Source organism: Phyllobates terribilis, unplaced genomic scaffold (genome assembly GCF_046119375.1).
Source record: "Phyllobates terribilis strain yellow unplaced genomic scaffold, ASM4611937v1 Scaffold_10__3_contigs__length_209671492, whole genome shotgun sequence".
Classification (NCBI taxonomy): Eukaryota; Metazoa; Chordata; class Amphibia; order Anura; family Dendrobatidae; genus Phyllobates; species Phyllobates terribilis.
This window is the reverse complement of record NW_027362770.1, coordinates 37379867-37405063: the sequence shown is the minus strand read 5'-3', so window position 1 is coordinate 37405063 and position 25197 is coordinate 37379867. Positions and strand designations below refer to the sequence as shown.

Here is a 25197-nt window from a genome sequence, read left to right as displayed (position 1 = left end):
TCTCGTCAATTTTTCTTTTCCGTCCACATCTAGGGAGGTTAGCCACAGTGCCATGGGCTTTAAACTTCTTGACACAGGACAGAGGTTGAGTAAACTTTAATCCATGTTAACTGGCTGCAAGTGTGAATTAGTTATTGCCAACACCTGTTAGGTGCCACAGGAAAGTTACAGGTGCAGTTAATTACACGAATTAGAGAAGCATCACATGATTTTTCAAACAGTGCCAATACTTTTGTCCATCCCCTTTTTTAGGTTTGGTGTGGAATTATATCCAATTTGGCTTTAGGACAATTCTTTTTGCGTTTTTTCATTGAAGACAAATTAAAGGTGGCTGGGACCCTAGGAGGCAGCGATCATGCTATTATAGAATTTTGGATAACTAGAGGAGGAAGACATGTGAAGACTCAAACTTCAAGGTTAGATTTTAGAAAGGCAGATTTTAAGAGACTCAGAAAGAGAATAGGAGGGATCCAATGGCTGGATGTCCTTAAGGACAAAAATGTCCAGGAAGGATGGGAAATTTTTAAAAATGAGATTCTCAAAGCACAATCGTTAACAATCCCGAAAACTAGGAAGAATGGGAAGCATTTAAGGAAACCAGGATGGATGAACACAGAACTTAAACACATGCTAAAAAGAAAGAAAGAAATGTTTATTAAATGGAAAGAGGGAGGCATATCTAAAGAAGATTATAATGCAGTCTGCAGATCCTGCAGGGCACGTATCAGGTTAGCTAAAGCTGACAATGAATTAAGGCTTGCAAGAGATGTCAAAAGCAATAAAAAAGGATTTGGGGGTTATGTCAAAAGTAAAAGAAAAGTCAAAGATGCTATAGGATTTTTACAGGATGAAAATGGAGAAATGGTAAGAGAGGATGTTGAGAAGGCCGAACTTTTTAGTTCCTATTTTGCATCTGTTTTCTCTCAGAAAGAAAATGTAACATCAACTGATCTTCACTGTCCTTTTAAAGGAATAGAGGAATCCAAGTTATCTGTAAACAGAAAGATTGTGAGGGAATATTTAGCTAACATAAATGAGTTCAAGCCTCCAGGTCCAGATGAATTACACCCCAGAGTACTGAAGGAGATCGTAGAAGAAATTTTAGAACCACTCTCCATAATCTTTGAAAATTCTTGGAGAACAGGAGAAGTCCCAGAAGACTGGAGAAGAGAAAATGTTGTTCCTATCTTCAAAAAGGGGAAGAAGGTGGACCCAGGGAACTATAGGCCGGTGAGTCTGACTTCTATACCAGGAAAGATCTTTGAACAAATTATTAAACAACATGTATGTAAGTACATGGATAAGAATGAAGTGATTAACCAGAGTCAGCATGGGTTTGTAACTAACAAGTCATGTCAGACTAACTTAATTTCCTTCTATGACAGAATCACTGACTGGGTGGATCAGGGAAATGCTGTAGATATAGTATATCTTGACTTCAGCAAAGCATTTGACAAAGTATCTCACACCATCCTTATTGAAAAAATGACCAAGTATGCAATGGACCAGGCAACTGTTAGGTGGATTCATAACTGGCTTAGTGATCGGACTCAAAGGGTGGTTATAAATGGCTTCACATCCAGCTGGATGAATGTCTCAAGTGGGGTACCACAGGGCTCCGTCCTGGGACCTGTATTGTTCAACATCTTTATCAATGATTTAGATGAAGGAATTGAGGGTAAACTGATTAAATTTGCTGATGACACAATGCTAGGAGGGATAGCTAATACTAGAGAAGAGAGAGAGGATTCAAAAAGACCTAAATAAACTGGAGCAGTGGGCAGCAACCAACAGAATGGTTTTTAACAGGGAAAAATGCAAAGTACTACATCTGGGCAATAAAAGTGAAAAAAGCATATACAGAATGGGAGGAATAGAGCTAAGCAACAGTACATGTGAAAAAGACTTAGGTATACTAATAGATCATAGACTGAACATGAGTCAACAGTGTGATGCAGCAGCAAAAAAGGCAAATACAATTCTGGGATGTATTAACAGAAGCATACAGTCTAGATCACGTGAAGTCATTATCGGTCTTTACTCCTCTTTGGTCAGACCTCATCTGGAATACTGTGTACAGTTTTGGGCACCACATTTTAAAAAAAGACATAGACAAACTGGAGCAAGTTCAGAGAAGAGCGACCAGAATGGTGACTGGTCTGCAAACCATGTCCTATGAGGAACGGTTGCAGGATTTGGGAATGTTTAGCTTGCAAAAAAGAAGACTGAGAGGAGACTTAATAGCTGTCTACAAATATGTCAAGGGCTGTCACATTGTAGAAGGATCATCTTTATTCTCATTTGCACAAGGAAAGACTAGAAGCAATGGGATGAAACTAAATGGGAGGAGACACAGATTAGATATTAGAAAAAACTTTTTGACAGTTAGGGTGATTAATGAGTGGAACAGGCTGCCACGAGAGGTGGTGAGTTCCCCTTCAATGGACATCTTCAAACAGAGGCTGGACAGACATCTGTCTGAGATGATCTCGTGAATCCTGCTTTGAGCAGGGGGTTGGACCAGATGACCCAGGAGGTCCCTTCCAACTCTACCATTCTATGATTCTATGATTCTATGAAATGAAGAGAATAATACCAAAGAATTTGTGATTGCAATCATTTTCAGGAAGAAACTGAGTATTATCTGACAGAATTGCAGGGGTGCCAATACTTTTGGCCAGCACTGTATATACCAAGGGAATACGTTGCTTTCTTCAACCAATTGTACTTGGAAAATTACTTAGCATTACTTTCTGCCATTCCTACCCTTTGAGTTTTACAATTAAAGAGAATCTGTTAGTAGGATCAACCACCCTAAGCCGTCTATGTGGGCATTCAGGTCATAGGAAGCTAAATAAAATGATACCTTTTTATCTGCGATCTCTGATGTCTTATTCCAGAGAAATCCACATTTTTTCTATTATGTAAATGATCTGTTAAGATCTATGGGCCAAATACAGATCTCCCTGAGAATATGCCACCAGAGATTATTTTAATTAAAAGTGGGCGTTACCCGTGTGAGACATGTAATGACTGATACTTGGCTCCCATAATCATACACAGGTCTGCAGTGAGATCAGAGCTAACACAGTACAGCAGAGCTAGCAGTGTATAGCAGAGCTATCACAGTGCAGCAGAGCTGACACAGAACAGCAGAGGTTAACTAAGTCTCATTACAAACATTTGCAGCAGCACTTGTCCTCTCAAAATGCTGTTGCAGAGCTGTGCCTGAATTATAACTACCACAGTTGAACCTTGTCAAATTGCAAACACATTTGCAGTGCGTTCAGCTCTGCTGTACTGCTCATACCCCCACACTGGCTGCCTGTGAGATGGAAGCTGAAACACTATCTGAGGACACCTGCAGTGCAAATGTGTTAGTACAACAGAAGTCTTATTACTGTGTAAGCTCTGCTGTACTTTGTTAGTTCTGATCTCACTGTAGAGCTGAATATCAGCATGGGAGCAAAGTGTCAGTCATCACATGTCTCACACAGTTAAGTCACCCTTTCATTTATAATAAGCCCTGGAAGCACATTCTCATGCAGATCAGCGTCCGGCCCATAGCTCTTAACAGCTCATTTACATATAAGAATAACATAAATTTCTATAGAATAAGACATCGAATTGCTGATATCAAGGTGTAATTTTATTCCGCTTCCTATGACCTATGTACCCATATAGACATTTTAGGAGGGCTGATCCTACTGACAGATTCTCTTTAACAACCCAGAAATCTATACATTTACAGTCTAGAATGTGTAATAATTCAGTATGTCAAAACAGTGAACACATATACCAAGGCTAATGGTACAAATGATCCAAAAATTCACCTAACAAAATCAATCTCAAAAGGGGTGAAATGACTAAAACATAACTTTTGTTTAATGTAATTTAAACTATAATTATAAGTAGAATAGGCCATGTAACAATGCAAACATAATTAAACATATTTAAAGTGCTAGACCTTGTCCCACTGTAGCCCATGCTTTCCAGAGATTGACTAGTCTGCAAAAACCCAAGACTAAAGTTTAATTTACACTGCACCTAGAAATGTTTGTTCTATGATAACCATGCAGTCTAAAGTGTTTGTTGATCACTCGATGAAGGAGCAAAACACTTGTTTGTTGCTTTAAATTAGCTTTTTTCTTTTGGTCATTGTTCATTGCAGCTCATTATCCTGTGTAAACAGGATCTGTGCTGCTGAGAACAATGGCAGCCTCTGCACACTGGATTATCTATAAGGCTATGTGCCATGATACAGATTTGAAGCAGCAATTTCTTGAGCATTTCTGCATCTCCTTGGCAGAAAAAACACATGCGGATTTTACATGCATTTTTTCAGCGTTTGTACATGCGTTTATGCATGCGTTTTTTTCAAGCGTTTTTCCAAACGATTTTAGCATCACTTGGAAAAGGGCTTGACAATTTGGTCACAGAATATAAATCCATGCAACTGGCATGGATTTATATTGTGTAACCAATTTATGAGGAGATTTCTGCTTCAAATACTGCATCTAAAGTAAAAAAAAGAACTAAAAAAGTAAAAAGAAATAAAAAACCTTATATTCACCTCTCTGGCAGCCCCCGGTCTCCTCCCAGCAGCATCCTCTCTCCTCGGCGTCCCGCGGTGTACTGGCATCACCTGACCGCTGATGTCAGCGGTCGCGTGACCATCAGCTGATTAAATGACGTCACCGCAGGTCCTGCCAGTACACCATGGGACACCAAGGAGAGAGGACGCGGCCAGGAGGAGACCGGGGGCCACCAGAGAGGTGACTATGAATAGTTTTTATTTCTTACTTTATTCTCCTTTTACTTGCAGGCACCATGGTACCCGGGTTGGAAGAAAGTCTCCTCTTCTCCAGACCCGGGTACCATCCGTGCTGTCAGGTATAAATGCACTTTTATGACCCATCTGGATGGGCCAATGATGGCTTTTAAATGGCTACAGTCTAGCCTTATGGACTGGTCAGACCATTCTATGTAAATCTGGCATTGGTTTGAGATGAGATGAGCAGATTTTTTGAAATTCAAAATTGAGGCAAATAAATTTGCTCAAATCTCAATACTGAAAAGATTGTAATTGCTCAGAAAATACACAAGGGGTGAGGAGAGAGAGAGAGAGAATCCCATAACCTAAAGAGCTTACACTCTATAGGAGAGAGAGATCATGAGAGCTTACATTCTACTGAAGAGAGAGATAGAGAGAAGATTCCACTAATCATAAGATCTTACAATCTACAGGAGAGAGAGAGACAACCCCTATGATCATGAGAAAGAGAGGAAGCCCCCACAGCCAAGCAAAATGATATTAAATCGCTCTCTATTGCTTGAGCAGTGATGGAAATGGTCCTGGGCATTTTTCTTTTTTACAAACCATAAATTGGATCTGAAAGTTTTTGAATTCATGTTAAACTGCACATTTCAAGAAATTTGACATGAACTCGATCCTCCGCAGATTTATCTTCTCATCACTAGATACAGCCCTTTTCACAATATTTTCTTTTTTTGGATGATTTTGATTTCTGCTTCCATCAGCACTAAATGTGATTTCTAAGCAAATTTGCAATTTAACCATTGTAATTTTATTGTTATATGGAGGAGTATAATATATTTACTACATATATTTTTTTTTTATTAAAAATTGCTTTTCAAGTCATTTTACCCTATATTTAATTTTTTTGTTCAAATTCAGCATCTCAAATTTTTTTGCCCAAGATCAAATTTGCAGGACATTTTTGTGGGTCTAAAGTTTTACACATAATCTTAATAACAGGTACAAGAATTTTATCTATATTTAAGTTTTGGAAAATTAAATGGAAACCTTGAAAAATTAATTTCCACTTATTTTTCCTTTGATGATTCATTAATACACACTGGGCTCCTTTCAGAGGAACATAAAAAACAGATGCTTGCTGTCCGATTTTAAAATCAGATATCACATGGACAGCACAGTGACACTTGTTTTATCATTGGGACTGTTCAGATGACCACTTTCTTTCACGCACCGTGTATGTGTGTGTATGAAGAACATCACAGCATGCCGTACGCGGGTCAGATTTACCAGCCTGAGTAAATTGTCTCTTCAGAGAGGAAGAGGACCAGAACTCTAGTGTCACCTACAGGAAGTAGCAATCCTAAAAGTCAATAGTGACCCTTTAACAAGCATTATCACATGACTTAGGATATAAGCCAGAACTAGATACTCAATTTGCAGACACTGTGCTTCGGGGTACTGCCCCTCGTCAGTGCAAAATGTAAGTTCTGGTTTGGCTGAGCGAGAAGCCTCAGACCGGTATCTAAGGGATAACATTTCTCCTTACGGAGAGCGACATGTTAAGCATGTCAAGGTGAGGAGAATTTTAAAGCCGCAATGCTAATCTGGGAAATATGAAAATTGTCTCTTCAGAGAGGAAGAGGACCAGAACGCTAGTGCCACCTACAGGAAGTAACAATCCTAAAAGTCAATAATGACCCTTTGACGAGCCTTATCACATGCATTAGGATAAAAGCCAATACCAGAAACTCAATTTGCAGACACTGTGTTTCGGGGTACTGACCCTCGTCAGTGCAAAGCGTGAATTCTGTTTTGCCTGGGCGAGAGTTGTCAGATTGGTATCTAAGGTATCTAAGAACCTATCTAAGTACCTGAGTAGTGCATGCACATCTCTGAAAGCTTTTCCACTCATTTTATATTTGGACGAGCACACGGAGCTGCTTTTGGAGCCAGTCTAAGTCACAATTGGAGGACATGACTGGTCGAAGTTTTCATATGGTTATCTGAACCCAGCCTAAGAGTTGAAAAATGCAGAAGGACCTACCTGCTTTTCCTTTCCATTTCAATATTGTTTTATTTTTTGGGATTAGGCAGGTAGATATTTGCAAAGATCAGGAAATGTGGATAGAAAGATACAGCATATGACAAGTTTCTTGTTATTATGTATGCTACTGAATTATTAAAAAAATACACTAGCAGATACTCTTAAAATAATACAGCCCAAAGTGGATTCAACATATTGCAAAGGGATAAATAACCATTTCCGGGTGCTGATGTTTATGGAGACATATTTTCTTACCTGATGTTGTCTTCACCTCTTCTGTTGTATTTCGTAGCCCAACAAATGAAAATTGATATAGTCTCCAAGATCGAACATCTCCTACTTCAACCGAGCTTCTCTTCCATTGATAGATGATTTCTTCTTTTGGGTACCCATCTTCAATGTAATTATAAGAATGAATCAGAATCACTGGATGACTTTCTTTAGATTTATGATGAAGAAAAAAAGTATCTTGAAATATCTCACAAGTTAACTAGTTTTGTATTCTGATGTTTGCAAGAGTTTCCATACATCGTACTTCTACATATCTACACATGCATAAGATATTTGGCAGTAAAGGGAATCTATCAGTAGGATCAACCCTCCTAAGCCGTTGACATGGACATGTAGGCCAGAGGAAGTTGAATAAGATGATACCTTGATATTTGTGATCCAATGTCTTTTTCCAGAGACATCCACATTATTCTAAATATATAAATGAGCTATTCAGGATTATGGGCCAGATACAGATGTGCCTCAGAGTCTGCCTCTAGAGCTTATTTTAAATGAAAGGGGGTGTGGGGTTGCCAATGTGACACATGTAGATCAAGAGAGCAGACTGTCAGTCATTACATGTCTCACACTGGTAATGCCATCTTTTTATATAAAATAAGCTCTGAAGGCAGATTATCAGGGAGATCTACTGTATGTCTGGCCCATAGATCTTAACAGCTCATTTACATATAAATAACGTGGATTTCTCTGGAACAAGATTTTGGATCGCAGATATAAAGGTATCAGTTTATTCAACTTTCTATGACCTACATGCTCATATAGACGGCTTAGGAGGGTTGATCCCACTGACAGATTCCATTTAACTATATGTTTCTTATAGGGTTGTCTGCCCCTTGCAGTTTATTGCCATTTATTATATTGTAGAGAGATGGACAAGAAAGACTAAGTAACTGTAAGCAAACACCACCCTCTGATGGAAAAAAAGTGAAAGTAAAACAAAGAATTGTGTTAAAATGAACCAAATGGTGCTAACAGATTTGCAGGGGGAGAGACTTTGTGTGCTGGACCTGATCATGTGACCCAGAGGGTTTCCTGGGTATAAAAGCCTTGTGAGATAGATTGCAGGGGGCTTTTGGCACCAAGATAGCGCAAGGTGCGGATGTGCACCGGAGAAGACGCTGCAGCCAAAGATTTGGTGCCAGGCTACAGAGAGGACCAGACATGCTCCAGAGGGACAGCAGAGCCCAGCGTGACAGGCCTGCACTGCACCAGAGTTTTACATCACCTGAGAGGCTCCAGACTCCTCACAGAAGCGCCCTGAGGCCTGAACATGTTGGTCAGAGTCAGGACCTGCGCCATACACTGAGTAAGTTCTCCGGGATCTGACGCCGCCTGTCAAGAACCAAGGTCTGGACCCCCTTACCCCAAGCGTGAGAGACTACCGTCGACAGTCAAGCCGAGAAGAGCTGAGAGAGGACTGCAACAGGAGAGATGCACCAGCAACCGCAGAGGAATCACACCAGTGAACAGGGCCGTCACTTCCAATTCTCACTCACGGTAACGGGGACAGTTGGGATTAGGATTTCAGGTTGGAAGGGGGCCGGTTGGAGCGTGAGAGGTTAAACGGGATTTGATAGACTTAATCCGGAAGAGACTTGTGGCCTAGCGGGAAGAACCGATGAACCCCGCTAGCGCCACATAAAGAGAAAGAGAATCCACGTGGTGTCTCCCATGACTGGGTGCATCACACTTTTGCAAAGAACTTTACTGTTATTCACTGAAACTATTTCTTATTGTTATTCCAAGCTGATGCTTGTTATCCCTGGTACTAACCCCCTTGCATAATAATTGTTATACATATAAAGTGGTTTTATCAATCCCTGACTGTTCCCGCCTTGTGTCTCTGTGCGTTGCATTCCGGCACCTGTCTTACAATATTGTGATTTTTCCATGCACTAACAAATAGAACATCGTACAGCGCCTTCCTGTGTAATGCAATGGGAGCTATGCAGGAGTATATGCTATATGGTACTAATATTCATCCCATCAGCAGCTATTCTGTGACAAAGCATTGAGGAAGCATAGGAGTCTGTGAGAAATAAATAACTATTACTACAAAATCCTGACTCCAACATATTTGGCCATTCCCTTTAACCCGTTGCTGACATGAAACATACATGTAGTCAGTCTTTGGCTAGGCTTCATTGGAGATCAATAATTTTACTACCCATTGCAGTAAAACATTCTATCTCTCTCATTATTCTGGCGTTTGACAAATATTAAACTTATGGTAATTCTAATTGACCTAAAACAGGAAAGGTTTATTCTGATTTCATGTCAGATATTGATAAAAACATGCATATATGTATTTTTATATAGTGTATGCAAACCTCTGGTTTCAACTGTATATATATATATATATATATATATATATATATATATATATATATATATATATATATACACATTTACATTTTTCACTCTTTCTTTCATTATAGCCATTTGGTAAATTCTAAAAAGTTCATTTTTTTCTCATTAATGTACACTGTGCACCCCATCTTGACTGAAAAAAAAACAGAGATGTAGAAATTTTTGAAAATTTATTAAAAAAGAAAAACTGAAATATCACATGGCCATAAGTATTCAAACCCTCAGATACATATATATCCTAATTCCAAAATAATTTAATGACTAATAGTTTAAGAAATGTAATGACTAGGGTTGAGCCACCCCCGTAGTGTTCGAGTTCGGTTCGGTTCGTCGAACACCCGTGTGTTCGTCGAACTGTTCGTCGAACACCTTCGAACACCGTTAAAACCAATGGCAGGCAAACAAAAACACATAGAAACACATAGAAAACACCTTCAAAGTTGTCCAAAAGCTGACAAACTGCTCAGAAGACATAACTAACACATGGAAAAGTGACAAGTACATATAGTCATGCGAAAATAAAAGAGGTGGAGGAGTAAAAGGAGGGGGAGACACAGATATAGGCATGTCATGCCCTTCTAAAATCCAAAAAGTGAGAAGCCGACACGGCCAGTCCGCTCCTGCCCGTGCCACCTCCGTGTCGCCGGGTTTGTGCCAGAGCCGCGGTGAACCCTGACGGCCAGCCCCCCTCTCCCAAAACTGGTGCCTGTCCGCTGGTGGGTCGAGCGAGCCCCCCTGTGGTGGAGGCAGCTCTAAGCTTTTTAATTTAAATTGTCTCTCTAATTTGAATGAATACACTTTAAATCCATTTACAAGGATCTATTGGAGGGCAAGTCTCATGCCAGCAGCCGCGGTAATTCCAGCTCCAGTAGCGTCCACTAAAGCTGCTGCAGTTAAAAAGCTTTTATAAGGATCAAGCTCGGCTGTCCACCGCAAGGCATCCTACTGCCAGTCCCAGCCCCTATGCCTTGGGGTGCCTCCTGATGCTCTTCACTAAGTATCCCATGGTCCCGAAGCATTTCCTTTGAAAAAATTAAGTGTCTAAACTACAGGTGGTGTAGCTTGCTTAACAGCCGGGATAATCCGCTGACTAGCAGACACTGCTACTAGGCACAAAGTATTTCCTGGGCTAGATGCAGTTAAAAATTTGTAATTAGATACTCTCGTTGGATGCTGAGAAAGCATTCCATAGAGTCTCCTGGCACGCCATATATGATTCTCTTAAAAAGCTTGGGGTAGGGGTCTAGGGGACCCTTTTATAGCCAAAATCATGGCCCTGTATCGCAATACGTCACCTAGGCTGAAGATAAATGGAACTGTAGCACCCTGAGGGCTCGTTTGCTACAGAGGTATTGCACCTCACCCAGAGGTGTGATATCTCACTCTCAGGTAAGGATGGAGTGTGGATCAGGACCCGACACCTGCATGCATTACACCACATTGCCGTGGGGCAGGGCGACCAATATGCCCCTGAGATGGGCACGACAGTCCCTGTCCCTGGCTGGAGTAGGGGGAGGGAACACTGAGGAAGGGGAACCCTGTAGTGCAGGAGCAGGGAGGAAGCAGTTCCTGGGTGCATTGAGAAGGGAGTATAAAAAGTGGGCACCATCTTAGTTCAGTGCAGAGAAGTTTGAGCAGAAGTGGCAGGGAGCAGGGGCTCTGCATGAGCTCTGCTCCGGAGGCGGGCCTAGTAACAGAGGCCCAGGCCTGGAAGAGGGAGAAGGAAGGAAGAGGAGCGGAGAAGGCTCCAGGAACGAGGAATGAAGGGATCCCAGGGGTGCGGACGGGCGAGTCGCCACCGCACGCCCGAATCCACCTGCGTGGAGGGGTCAGGCCAAAGGGGGAGACCGGTCCCCGAACTAGTGGAGGCAGGAAACGACCCTCAGCTAGAAACCGGAGGCTCTGACATTTTATGTGGCGCAGCCCCTCGCTACACCCGCTAGGAAGGCACCACATAGGGTCAGGGAAACTGGCGCCAAGTTTACCAAGAGGAGGCCCGAGGCAGCCGGACAGAAGTGTTGGTAAGAAAGGCCAGACAAAGGACACACAAAGGGGGTCCTGTGAAGTGCTCCAAAGTTATCTGGGAGTTGTCTGATCCCCTCACCTGGTGAGCACAGTACGACGTGGGCAGCCGTTACCTGCAGACGTGGTCTGGATAATAAGAACTGTGAGTAAAGGCCCTGGACTGCATCACTGACTCCGTGTCGTTACTGCTGCTGCCCTGCACCATCACCCCCATCCTCCGCATACACTGCCCTGAGGCTATACTCCTCCCGTGGGGAGTTATGCTACGCTCTGCTGCACCCACAAAACCAGCCTCAGCGGTCTGCCCTGTAGCGGCGGTTCACTCTGACCGCAATCCACGGGTGGCATAGTCGGACATTTAAACATCAAAACCACATAAATAGTTCCGCCACTGGTTTGACCGCCCTGAGCCACGGAACCGGGTCGCCGCCACGAAGACTACAACCACCAGCATCCACCAAAAAGGGTCCGGCTCCGGGTGTCCCAAGGCCCAGGGGGTGCGTCAGAACATTTTCATCACCTTTCACAATCACCAATGGGACAAGGCAGGGATGTCCTCTGTCCCCTCTCTTATACATCCTAGTGACAGAGCACCTGCTCTCATCAATTCGCCATAACCCCAATATTAGGTGGATTGAGGTGGGAGGCACCGAGTACAAGTGCTCTCTATTTGCTGATGATGTCCTAGTATATATCACTCAATCACATATATCCATCCCTGCTGTTATGGCTGAAATAGATCACTTTGTTACATGGTAAAATTTTAAAATCAATGCAGCGAAGTCTGAGGCCCTCGATGTCTCCCTCCCCAAATCCATATAGGATTCCATCCAGTCCAACTTTCCCTTTGCCTGGCTCTCACAGGGTATCAAATACTTAGGAATTCCTATTCATAGAGACCTCTCCCATCTATGTTATCTTAATTTTGGGCCCTTTATTGAACAATTCCATACAGACCACGGTTGGCAAGTTAGAACTGTAAGATTCACTACGTGAACCACTGGTGTTTTGTGGAAAAGCACATGTACACTGCGTTCCAAATTATTATGCAAAAAGTGTTTAGGAGTGATAAGGGAAGAATTTGTTTGTTTGTCAGTTAAGCTCATTGATGGTGATGTGTGTCAGGGCTCTTTATATCACTGTAAGCAATTGCAGACACCTGTGCTAATTAGTTTGGCAGGTGTGTCCAATGAAAGGCAAGACTACTTAAGAAGGCTCTCTCACATTATTAAGCAGCCTACATTTTCTGCCAAAATGGGAAAGAAAAAGGATGTGTCGGCTGCTGAGAAGCAACAAATTGTGGAGTGTTTAGGTCAAGGCATGACTACAATCAACATTGTGCGATGATCAGGATGAAGTGTCTTGGCAATCAAGAAGTATGTAGCTGATTCACAGTACACACGTGTGCGTGCTGATAAGGGCAAATTGAGGATTCTTTCCTACAGGCAATTACGTCAGGTTAAAAGAGCAGCGGCAAGAAAGCCTTGTCATAGCAGCAGACAAGTTTTTGAAGCTGCTGGTGCCTCCAACGTCCCCCGAACAACAAGATGCAGGGTCCTTCAGAGGTTTGCAGCTGTGCATACGCCATCCTGTCGACCTCCTCTATCCACTTCACACAAGCAGAAACGGCTCCAGTGGGCCAAACATTACATGAAGACTGATTTCAAAACTGTTTTGTTCACGGATGAGTGCCGTGCAGCGCTCGATGGTCCAGATGGATGGAGTGGAGGATGGCTGGTTGATGGACACCCCACGCAAACACGGCTACAGCGCCAACAAGGAGGAGGTGGAGTAATGTTTTGGGCTGGAATCATGGGGAGAGAGATTGTCGGCCCCTTTAGGATCCCTGAAGGCGCTAAAGATCAACTCCATAATGTATGTGGATTTTCTCAAACAGCACTTCCTGCCATGGTTCAAGAAGAAGAACCGTGTATTTCACAGCAAGATCATTTTTCTGCATGATAATGCACCATCTCATGCTGCACATAAAACATCTGCATCTCTGGCTGATATGGGCATAAAAGGGGACAAACTTATGGTGTGACCCCCATGCTCCCCTGACCTCTACCCCATTCAGAACCTTTGGAGCATCATTAAAAGGAGTGTCTATGATGGCGGGAGGCAGTTCACATCTAAGCAACAGCTCTGGGAGGGTATTCTGTCCTCATGCAAAACAATTGAAGCAGAAACCATCCAAAACCTGACAAATTCAATGGACGAGAGAGTTCAGAAGCTCCTTTCGAACAAGGGGTCCTATGTGAAAATGTAACATCACCTACAATAAAGTTTTGAGTTGAAAACTGTTTGATTTCAGTTTCTAACAACCTGCTAATGCTTATAATTTCAAAAATGACCATTTTTTTGGTCTTTATTAAAATGAAAAGGTTGATCGAAAAGTTTGGGGGATCTAAGAGTGTGGCAACCCAGTAGTCATGATTACTTCGAATTCTGACAATATGAGGGTCATGCTGCAGGTAGTGCAGCAAGAAGGCACTTATGTGTCTTGCGCATCTCGGAGCCCCAAAATTATTTTCCGGGCTAGATGCAGCTAAAAATTATTTTTAATTTTAAATCTGGTGGAGCTTATTATAGATGGCCTAATAGGATCAGTGCTGCACACTTCTACAAAGCCCAAATTATTTTCCAGTCAAGATACAGATAAACATGATTAGTAATTTGAAAGCTTAAAACGGTTGGTAGGGTGATTTTAACCAATCATCAAGCTTTTACTCTCCCCAGGATGACACAGGGGTAGAAAAGTCGTTTCGGATCCATGATTTGTTCATCTTTATGAACGTGAGTCTGTCTACATTATCAGTGGAGAGCCGCGTGCGCTTATCTGTCAGCACACCACCAGCAGCGCTGAACACACGTTCAGACAGAACGCTGGCTGCGGGGCTTGACAAGATCTCCAAGGCGTAAGTGGCTAGCTCCGGCCATTTATCCAGATTGGAAGCCCAAAAAGAGCAAGGGTCCAGTGACACAGTCGTGGCTTCAATGTTTACTTGGAGATACTCCTGTACCATCGTCTCTAGGCGTTGACTATTTGTCAGACTTCTTGTCTCCTGTGGCCTTGCAAAGGATGGGCTAAAAAAGTGGTGAAATGATTCCGCAAAATTGATGTTACCAGCAGATACTGTGGTTCTGTTACGGTTTGAGTGCTGAACACTTGACGGTCCCACGGTTGGCAAGTTGGAACTGTGAGATTCACTACGTGCACCACTGGTATTTTGTGGAAAAGCACATGTAAGATTCTGCAACAGTCTCTGCTGATACTCCTGCATGCGTGCATCCCTTTCTATGGCAGGAATAATTTCTGCAAATTTACTTTTGTACCGGGGATCTAACAGTGTGGCAACCCAGTAGTCAGGATTATTTCTAATTCTCACAATTCGAGGGTCATGTTGCAGGTAGTGCAGCAAGAAGGCACTCATGTGTGTTGCGCATCCAGGAGCACCAAGTCCCTGTTGTGTTGGTGGCGAGGTAACAATCATGCTTCTTCCTCTGTCCTCTCCCCCCAACCTCGCACAAAAGAAATGTGATCAAGGTCTCCCTCATCTGATGAGTCTTCCATCAGTTCGTCCTCCACTTCTTCCTGGGCTCCTGCACCTTCCTCACTAGTTTGGCTGCTACCATGCGCCCTGGTAAAACCATCTCCCCCACCCTCACATGCCTGCCGCCTTGGTGCTGCCGACCGTCTGGACCTTGCAGATGTTAGCCCTTCCCCATACAACTCCTCCTCCTCTACTTCCTCCACCTCCTCTTGTGCCACCACCTGACTCCGAATTCTGTTTAACATGTGCTCCAGCATGTAAATCACCGGAATAGTCATGCTGATAATGGCATCGTCAGCACTAAACATCTTCGTCGCCATTTCAAAACTGTGCAGAAGGGTGCATAGGTCCCTGATCTGAGACCACTCCTCCAGCGTGATTTGCCCCACCTCTGAATCTCGTTGGCCCAGGCTATACGTCAGAACGTATTGCACCAGGGCTTGTCGGTGCTGCCACAGTCGCTGCAACATGTGCAGAGTTGAATTCCACCGGGTAGGCACATCGCATTTTAGCCGGTGAAGTGGCAGGCCCAACGACTTCTGTAGAGATGTAAGTCGCTGAGCTGCGGGATGCGAACGGCGGAAGTGAGCACACAGCGACCATGCCCTCTGCAGAAGGCCATCTAGTCTGGGATAGTGGGCTAAAAATTGATGGACAACCAGGTTCAACACGTGAGCCATACAAGGCACGTGTGTGACATTGCCCGGCGAAGGGCCGCACCCAGGTTTGCAGCATTGTCGCACACGGCCTTCCCTGGTTTCAGGTCCAGTGGAGACAACCATTCATGAAATTGGTTCTCCAGAGCTGACCACAACTCCTCAGCTGTGTGACTCACATTTCCCAGACATTTCAAAGTAAAAACCGCCTGATGACGTTGAGCCCTACTGCCAGCATAGTAAGGAGGTGTGCAGGATCCCTTCTGCGCAGTTAGAAAGCTTGTGGCATGACCAGACAGGCTTTGGGTGCAGGTGGAAGACCGAGAGGAGGTTGAGGAGGCAGAAGCAGTGGAGGAACTTTGACATAAAGAGGATTGACGCACAACTCGTGGGGACGGCAAGACTTGGACAGCAGCCCCTTGTCCTGCTGTCACCATAGTTACCCAGTGCCCAGTCAGCGATATGTAACGCCCCTGTCCATGCCTACTCGTCCAAGTGTCTGTGGTGAAATGCACCCTGTCACACACAGAGTTTCTCAAAGAAGCGGTGATGTTGTGCTGGTGGAGCGCAGGCACACCTTTCTTTGAGAAGTAGTGCCGACTGGGCATCTGGTACTGGGGCACTGCGACGGACATAAGGTCTCGAAAATCCTCTGTGTCCACCAGGCGGAAAGGCAGCATTTCTGTAGCCAAGAGCTTGCAGATGGTGAAATTCAACCTCTTAGCTTTCTCATGGCTAGGAGGAAATGGTCTTTTACTTGTCCACATCTGAGGGACCGAGGGCTGGCTATTGTGCTTAGACGGGGTTGATAAGGGTGCCCCCGGCAAACTGCCGGTCTGTGAGGAAGATGCAGGCGGACATGTTAGGTTGCCTTGATCCAAAGGTGGTGCTATCGATGTCGGACAGTGCTCAACACCAGCTGGTGTTACCACCTCCAAAGAAAATGATGACCTGCCAATCACGCTGGCTGTTGCGGGTAAAGAGGTGGCAGGTCTGCACCCCAAAACAGGTGTGACTGCTGTCCCCCCAGTCACAGAGGATGAAGAGGCCGCGGATGCACAAGATATGGCAGACGGTGGTTGGCCCGGCCGGCTAGGCCGCATTGTAGCACACTGAGCTTCCCACTGCAACTTATGCTTCATGTCCATGTGCCGGTTCATGCATGAAGTACTCAAACTATGTATTTTTTGGCCTCTACTTAGCTTTTGCTGACAAATGTTACAGATAACACGAGTTGGGTCATCTTTATCGATCTGAAAAAATGCCCAGGCTATGCAAGGCTTAGCACCCATGCGACCTGAAGAGCCACCACGACTTGTGGTGAGAGGCAGAGTTGTGTTTGAGGATGCAGTTGTTGACGGCTTCCAGTACTACATCTCTGTCCAGGAAGGCGCAACCTGACCTCGTCGTCACTAGCATCTTCCTCCACCTCCTCTGCTGACCTCATCTCTTGGCTGACTGTGGGTTGACAGTAAGTGGGATCTCCAACCTCATCATCATCACCCTGTGTGTTATCACACCCGTCGTCCTCAGAGCCAACCTGTTCCTGCCCTGACAAAAAACTAAAGTTGTCGCTCCAATCAGGTATTTGAGTCTTATCATCGTCTTCCTCATTGTCTCCACCAACAGGAGTTACAGTTTGGGAATGAGGGTCTACATTATGGTCAGAACCTTCTGCGTCTGGCCCTGGATCCGACTCATAAAGATTCTGGGCATCAGTGCAGATCATTTCCTCGACTGGATTCACAGAAGCACTGGAGTCGACCTGTGATTCCCAGGCTATAGTATGAGTAAACAGCTCTGCAGACTCAACCATCTGTTCTACCTCATACTCAGACGGGCAGCTGGAGATTTGGGAGCTGTGAGGAAGCAAGTGCAATTTGGGTGACACCTTTGAGGACTGGAGTATTTGTGATGTTGAAGTTGATGTGGAGGAGAGCCCACTTAAAGGAGCACTTGATATCCGTTGAAGCACCTGCTGTTTTTGTGCCTCATCTGGAATTTGTAGCGATTGGCGTGGCCGTAAGAAAGGGATCTTATCACATTGTCCGCTAAAAGAAGTAGACATTTTAGTTTGGCTGGAAGATGGTCTTTCTTCTGCAGATGTTACTGTTGCTTTAACACCTACCCCACGGACACAACCTTATTTTCCCCTTCCCAACACGCCTATTCCCCTTTCAACCAGCAGCAGGCCTTTTTCCACTCATTTTGGTGGTTAACTAATTCACAACTCTGGAGTTGTTTGCACAAAAAAACAATGGATGGTAACCGAGCAGAGCTGAGTGGCCAAACTGTGGTATTAGGCCAAAACTATTGGCTGGGTTAGATGCAGAAAAAAATTATATTCAATTTGCAACCTGATGGAGGTCAGTATAGATGGACTAATACAACAAGTCCCACACACAGCTAGAAGCCCAATATTTTTTCAGAGGTAGATGCAGAAAAAAATATATTCAGTTTGCAACCTGATGGAGGTCAGTATAGATGGACTAATACAACAAGTCCCACACACAGCTAGAAGCCCAATATTTTTTCAGAGGTAGATGCAGAAAAAAATATATTCAGTTTGCAACCTGATGGAGGTCAGTATAGATGGACTAATACAACAAGTCCCACACACAGCTAGAAGGCCAAATATTTTTTCAGAGGTACTGTAGATGCAGATAAAAATTATTTTCAATTTGCAACCTGATGGAGGTCAGTATAGATGGACTAATACAACAAGTCCCACACACAGCTAGAAGCCCAAATATTTTTTCAGAGGTACTGTAGATGCAGATAAAAATTATTTTGAATTTGCAACCTGATGGAGGTCAGTATAGATGGACTAATAGAGAAAGTCCGACACACTGCTAGAAGGCCAAATATTTTTTCAGAGCTAGATGCAGAAAAAAATTATATTCAGTTTGCAACCTGATGGAGGTCAGTATAGATGGACTAATACAACAAGTCCCACACACAGCTAGAAGCCCAATATTTTTTCAGAGGTAGATGCAGAAAAAAATATATTCAGTTTGCAACCTGATGGAGGTCAGTATAGATGGACTAATACAACAAGTCCCACACACAGCTAGAAGCCCAATATTTTTTCAGAGGTAGATGCAGAAAAAAATATATTCAGTTTGCAACCTGATGGAGGTCAGTATAGATGGACTAATACAACAAGTCCCACACACAGCTAGAAGCCCAAATATTTTTTCAGAGGTACTGTAGATGCAGATAAAAATTATTTTGAATTTGCAACCTGATGGAGGTCAGTATAGATGGACTAATAGAGAAAGTCCGACACACTGCTAGAAGGCCAAATATTTTTTCAGAGCTGGATGCAGAAAAAAATTAGATTCAGTTTGCAACCTGATGGAGGTCAGTATAGATGGACTAATAGAATGATGCTATGCCCAAAAGATTTTACTTCACTAGGTGCAGTAAAAAAATTGGTATTCTATACACAGGTGGTATATCTTGCAACACAGATAGGCTACTCCACTGACTAACACACTCTGCAATAGGCCAAAAAGGATTAGCTTTGCTAGATTCAGCCAAATGCTGTGAAAAAAACTTGCACAGCACTGGCACAGACCTGCCTGGCAAAAACTGATAGGAACTGATGTAACCTAGTCCTGAAAAGGACTCCAATTACAATTAGTCATAACTCCCACAACCTATCTATTTAAGAGCACAGACCTGCCTGATAAAAGTCGTAGGAAATGCTGTAACCTAGTCCTTAAAAGGACTGCAATCACAACTATTCCCTACTCCCAAGCTATCTGTATATTTGTGCGAAAATTGGCTTGAAATTAACAAGGTATAGCGCACACAGCAACAGCGGTGCCGTCTAACACGCAGCTGCAGCAGTGAGAAAATGGTGGCGACGGGGAAAATGGCTGGGTCTTATAGGGCAAGGACATGTGACATACACTGCCAATGACACATGCCCTTGCTTGTGTGAAAAAAAGCACTTCGCTCCGTGTGTGCGCTGCTGATAGGCTGACAGACTGCACCTCCCCACTGCAAATGCGGGAAAGAGAAAAAAAAATGGAGATCTTCATTGTTCCTGCAGAGATCCATCCCCTGCCCCTCCCCCCACCCCGCTGTACACTCAAACTGCGTATTAACATTAATTTTCATCATTACTGAGAAAAAATCCAGTTATGATTTTGGTGCACGAACAGTTATCGAACATAACCTCGAACAGCCGAATTTTTCTCAAATTGTTCGTGTTCGCCGAACGGCTCGAACACCGCCCAAAACAGCTCGAATTTGAGATTGGCGAACAGTTCGAGTAGAACAACGCTCATCTCTAGTAATGACTAATAAATAGTGATGAGCGAGCATGCTCGTTACTCAAGATTTAATGTAAAAGTACTGGACAACCTGTTTAAAAATATCACTACGCCATACAAAAAGTTCATACAGAGCTAAATTTTTCCTGTTTCTAATTCTTGCAGTTTCTCTAATGTTCCTATAAAATACTGTATATTATATTCCATGCTTGTAATACTTACAGCTCGAAAACTCCAGAGGACAGGAATGTGCATCCATCGGAAAGTTGTGTAACTGAAGCTGGCACTCAGCGTCTATGGTAAGCCTGCAAGCACAAAAATACATGTTAAATGCCTTCACTATGATTAACTTAAATTTGGCAATTTTGTAATGTGTTGAATTAACGAATTAAATATAAAAACCTATTTCAAATAAAGTAAAATCACTCTCTACAAATACACTTAAAGACCTATCACCTTCACACATACTAAGATATACTGTATCATAAGAAGGCGACTGTATGTGTAAATAAACATGGAATAAATCTCCTTTGGAAGAATAATGACTGTGAAAAAAGGAATTATGTTATGAGAATCACAGGACATGGGAGCGGCCATCTTGAGGTTGGCAGCTCAGTGTGCTGTATTCTAATGAGACACGCCCCAGATTAAAGGCTGCTTGCTAGGCAGCGCCTGAGGCTACAGAGTAAAGCACAGCATGTATTACCCATAACGGCTTACTCTCTGGTAATCAGTTTACATGAGAGCCATCATTTATAAAAGCACACACTTATAGAAACACAAAGAGTGTATATAGATGGTATGTTATATGAAACCTTATGGCTAACACAGTCCAAGTGTGATATACAGTATTATTATTAAATGTATATATAATATGTGTATAGAAATATATATATATAAATATACAGTATATTGTAGTGATTCACATGCTTTTGAGACCACTGGTAAGAACCGAAAATAAACAGCAGTTATGGCTTCACAGAGCTGGCTCGCCTATTCAAAAATACATCCAAACCTTGACAGCCACTTGCAGTGCTGACCAGTATACAGCAGGTCATCAACTTTCATATACAAAGCCAAGTCGCAGAGGAGTTTCAACCTCTCCTCCCAGACAGCTGTGGAGCAGCTCAGCAGCCCTTTTATCCCAGGTGCACCTCCTGGATTGGAGGATGGAAGCAACCAGTCATACCCAACTCTACCAGTCATTCCTGAAACCCGGACCCAAAATTCCAGGCCTATTAAAACCCTTCCAGCGCCTATGGTGCTGGAGCCTTCTCTCCGGGTAGGTACTAGATACACTCCATCCAGTACTTGCCCAGCTACAAGCCTACTATATACATATATATATAGTGGCTTGTGAAAGTATTCACCCCCCCTTGGCTTTTTCCCTATTTTGTTACATTACAACCTGTGCTTAAATATTTTTGTAATCCATTGTGTCTGTAATGTATCAGCATTAAGTATTATAAGTTGGTGAACTAAAGTGAGAAAAATATAGGCATACATAAAATTTATGGGGTCAAATAACTAAAAATTGGCATGTGCATATGTATTCACCCCTTTTGCGATGAAGCTCCTAAAAATTTCTGGTGCAAGTGACTACCTTCTTAAGTCACATGCTTAGTGAAAGGAAGCCCACCTGTGTACAATCTAAGTGTCACATGGTCTGTCTGTATACACACACCTTTTCTGAAAGGCCACAGAGGCTGTAACACCATTAAGCAAGAGGCACCACTAACCAAACAACACCATGAAGACCAAGGAGCTCTCCAAATATAACAGGGACAAAGTTGTTGAGAAATACAAGTCAGGGATGGGTTATAAAACAATATCCCAATCTCTGATGATCTCCCAGAGCACCATCAAATCCAATATCATTAAATGGAAAGAATATGGTACCACAACAAACCTGCCAAGAGAGGGCCACCTTACCAAACTCTCAACCCGGGCAAGGAGGGCATTAATCAGAGAGGCAGCACAGAGACCAAAGGTAACCCTGAATGAGTTGCAGAGTTCCCAAGCAGAGACTGGAGTATCTGTCCATATGACCACAATAAGCCGTACACTCCATAGAGGTGGCCTTGATGGAAGAGTGAGCAGAAAAAAAGCCTTTACTTACAAACAAAAACCATCTAACTTGAAGGAGCTAGAGCAGTTTTGGCTTCAAAAATGGGGAAAAAATCCCAGTGGCAAGATGTGAAAAGCTCATAGAGACTTATCCAAAGCGACTTGCAGCTGTGTCTCTTCTGCATTTCCACCAGATACCTGCCAATTCTGCTTCTCTGTAGACAGTTATGAGTTGAATGGAGGAGGGGAGTAGACTGCAGCACACAGACAGACATTGGGGGGGTGCAGGCCTGTGCAGAAGTCATCACCGCTTCGGTGTCCACACTTTCGTCCACACTACTGATGTTCTCATCTTGCAGCAATGTTTACAGAGCAGGACAGGATGCTCAGATTCAGAGTGTTCGCCCCCTAGGGACAGATAGCAGCTACTACAGCACATAACTCACTTTCTCTTGATGCAATGCATCATGGGAAAGTGGCGTCAGCAGAGCAGAGGAGCCTGGGAATTCCCCTAGAGGCAACTTCAACTGAAGTTGGCTCATCTGGCTGAGAGGCTCGTGTCGTGAAGAGGAGTTTTTCTCAGGTTTGGTATATCCTTTGCTTATAATTTTTTTGTGAAATCATTAATATTACATCAGCTTTGACAATAAATAATACAAATGTTAGTGATAGGTGCTCTTTAAGCTTAAAACACATTGTACAAGATTAGTATAGTACTGTAATACTGCACTTGAAAAAATCGATAAGCTTCTACTATACAGTGCCTCCGTGTAGCTATTTTATACACATGAGATGCAGGAACACTGAGAAGAACACTTTGGTAGTAGGGTGGGATTCCCAGATGGTAGAGAATCTAGGGTTTTGCTGGATCAGGTCACAGGAGCTGCATGTTCTGCCATTCAGGCTATGTGCTTGTGGCCCTGCCATGTGCATGAGCTTTTAGGTTAGGCTCAAAATGGTTTTATGATGTGGATTTAGAAACAACTTTGCTTCAAAATCCAAGCCAAAAACTCAGTGATGACAGACCCTTTGGCTATGGCTACACAGTGGCGTGTTACATTGTATGAAGATAGCAGTGTTGCCTTATATTTAATAATTGTCAATAAGGTCACAATCTACCACGACTAATTTTTCATTTGTGGTTGTCCTGAGGAACGAGTCAGATTGATTCTGAAACGCGTTGACATTAAACCACTTTCTCCTGAAAACCTTTAGGGTTGTGATTAAATCAGCAGCTCATATCATAAATCCACTCTACCCTGGTATCTCTCTGAAAATACTCATGGATATTGTAGCAGCAGACATTTTCACCTCATCAGTGATTGTGTCTTACACAACTCCTTCAGGTGAGCCTATACCTTTTTATCTTCATCAATTTACTTGGATAAGACCCTATGGTGATTTGAATTTTTTTTTTATCTACCACGACTGCCATCCTATCATCCATAAATTTAGCATTATTTAATTTTGGGCACAGATCACAATTAACTAAGGATTTTTTTTCCTCACTTAAATGTTACAATTGGGTCTAAAAGCATTTTTGCAATTAAGTTTTATTAAAAATTCTGCACTGCTTGCCTCCAATAGCCGCTGTATTACGCGGTGTATTGATGGCTGTAGAATGAATCAATAGGGTCGGTGACAGTATCTTTTATCATATGTGTTGGGGAGAGGATTTTGTGGCCCTTACAATTATATAGTTATGACAGGTTCTCCTCCTACTCTGGGTAGTGCAGCTTTACTCACACCATTCAGCTTTATAGTCCATAAAATGGCTACTGATGGAGGAGCATGTGACCAGTCAGGTCCATCAGTCTCCTCCAATAGAAAATCAGCTTTCTCATGTGAGGTTTTCTATTGGAGGAGACTGACGGACAGGTCGGTCACCTGCTACTCCGCCAGCAGCCAATGTATGGGCTGGAGATCTGTGCAGTCTGTGAGGAAAGCTGCAGTAACAAGAGCAGGAGAACCTGTCCTACCTGTATAATAGTAAGGGCCACGAAATAATGTCCCCAACACATCTGATAAAAGAAAGATACTGTGGCCGACCCTATTACCTCATTCTGCAGCCAGAAGTAGACAAGAGTCTATAGGAGGAAAAAGGTGCAAAATTTGTAATGAAATCCAATTGCAAAAATTATTTTTATCCCCAATTTCATGAATTTAACAAAAAATTGTCCCAAAAGGTGGACAATCCCTTTAAGTTGTGTGTAACTTGCTACTTATATACAGTTTGCGTTGTCTGCAACTTGTCTGGGTTTTTTATGTTCAGCCAATAAACTTGTATATGAATTCTACTTGCGTGCCCAGAGTTGTGTGGCCATGGCCCTATGCTTCTGTTTAGATCCCAAACCATTTTCTGTAATGGTTGTTATTAAGAGGTTAAATGGACTAAGTAAAAAAATCTGTCTGGATGCTTGACCCTAATTGGTGATGAATATTGAAACTAACTGCTGCAATTTCTGGCAGAATGGTTCAATAAGGAAACCAGGACGAGGATGTAATCTATTTATAACACTAGTTAATTGAGTCATTGTCACTAATTACCATTTTATGTATTTTTAACAGAATATCCCAGGAGGGAGTTTACTTTATGTGACAGAAATTGGTGCTGCAAATCTTTTACCATCTGCAATGCACTGATGTTTGACAAGATCCATGTATTCTGTTTAGAATTAGATGTCTGGATTACACCGACAGCACTATGTATTTATGCCGAAATGTCCATGTACTGTCATTTACATTGAGAGAGAACTGCCAAACTGCAGAACTGACAGCAGAACGATTCTGTAGGAGCTCTATAAATGTCAATTTGGATAGATCTAACATAAAATCTCTTGAGCAGCACAACACTGATCTCTTCCTTTACAACGCAGTGAAGTACCAACTTCCAAGGAACAGTTGTCTCTAAACTGCAGTGAATCTACAACTCCCAACATGTCTGGGCAGCCTCACACTACTTCTGCAGATGATCAGAGACCAATAGTTGGTAAGGTATCATGCTCAACTAGTGGTGTTGTGTGGGTTGTCAACACCTGGGACAAGGTGAGTATTTTGTGCCTTCGAGCAAGTGAACACTTACTTTCAGAATGCATTCAGGCACCTGTTCAGTGGCTCTGTCAGGGCT

The 25197-nt window shown here is 42.9% G+C and overlaps 1 protein-coding gene across 2 annotated transcripts in view; it reads right to left on the bottom strand.

Annotated features, from left to right (window-relative positions):
* GABRG2 (gamma-aminobutyric acid type A receptor subunit gamma2) overlaps positions 1–25197 on the bottom strand; it is a 342923-nt gene that overhangs the window by 101411 nt on the left and 216315 nt on the right. For both annotated transcript variants that reach the window (XM_073649530.1, XM_073649531.1), the window contains exons 5-6: positions 20226–20308; positions 7080–7217 (exon numbers count right to left, since the gene is read on the bottom strand). In XM_073649530.1, the coding sequence (XP_073505631.1) occupies positions 7080–7217; positions 20226–20308 (221 nt within the window). The remainder of the gene's footprint in view (positions 1–7079; positions 7218–20225; positions 20309–25197) is intronic.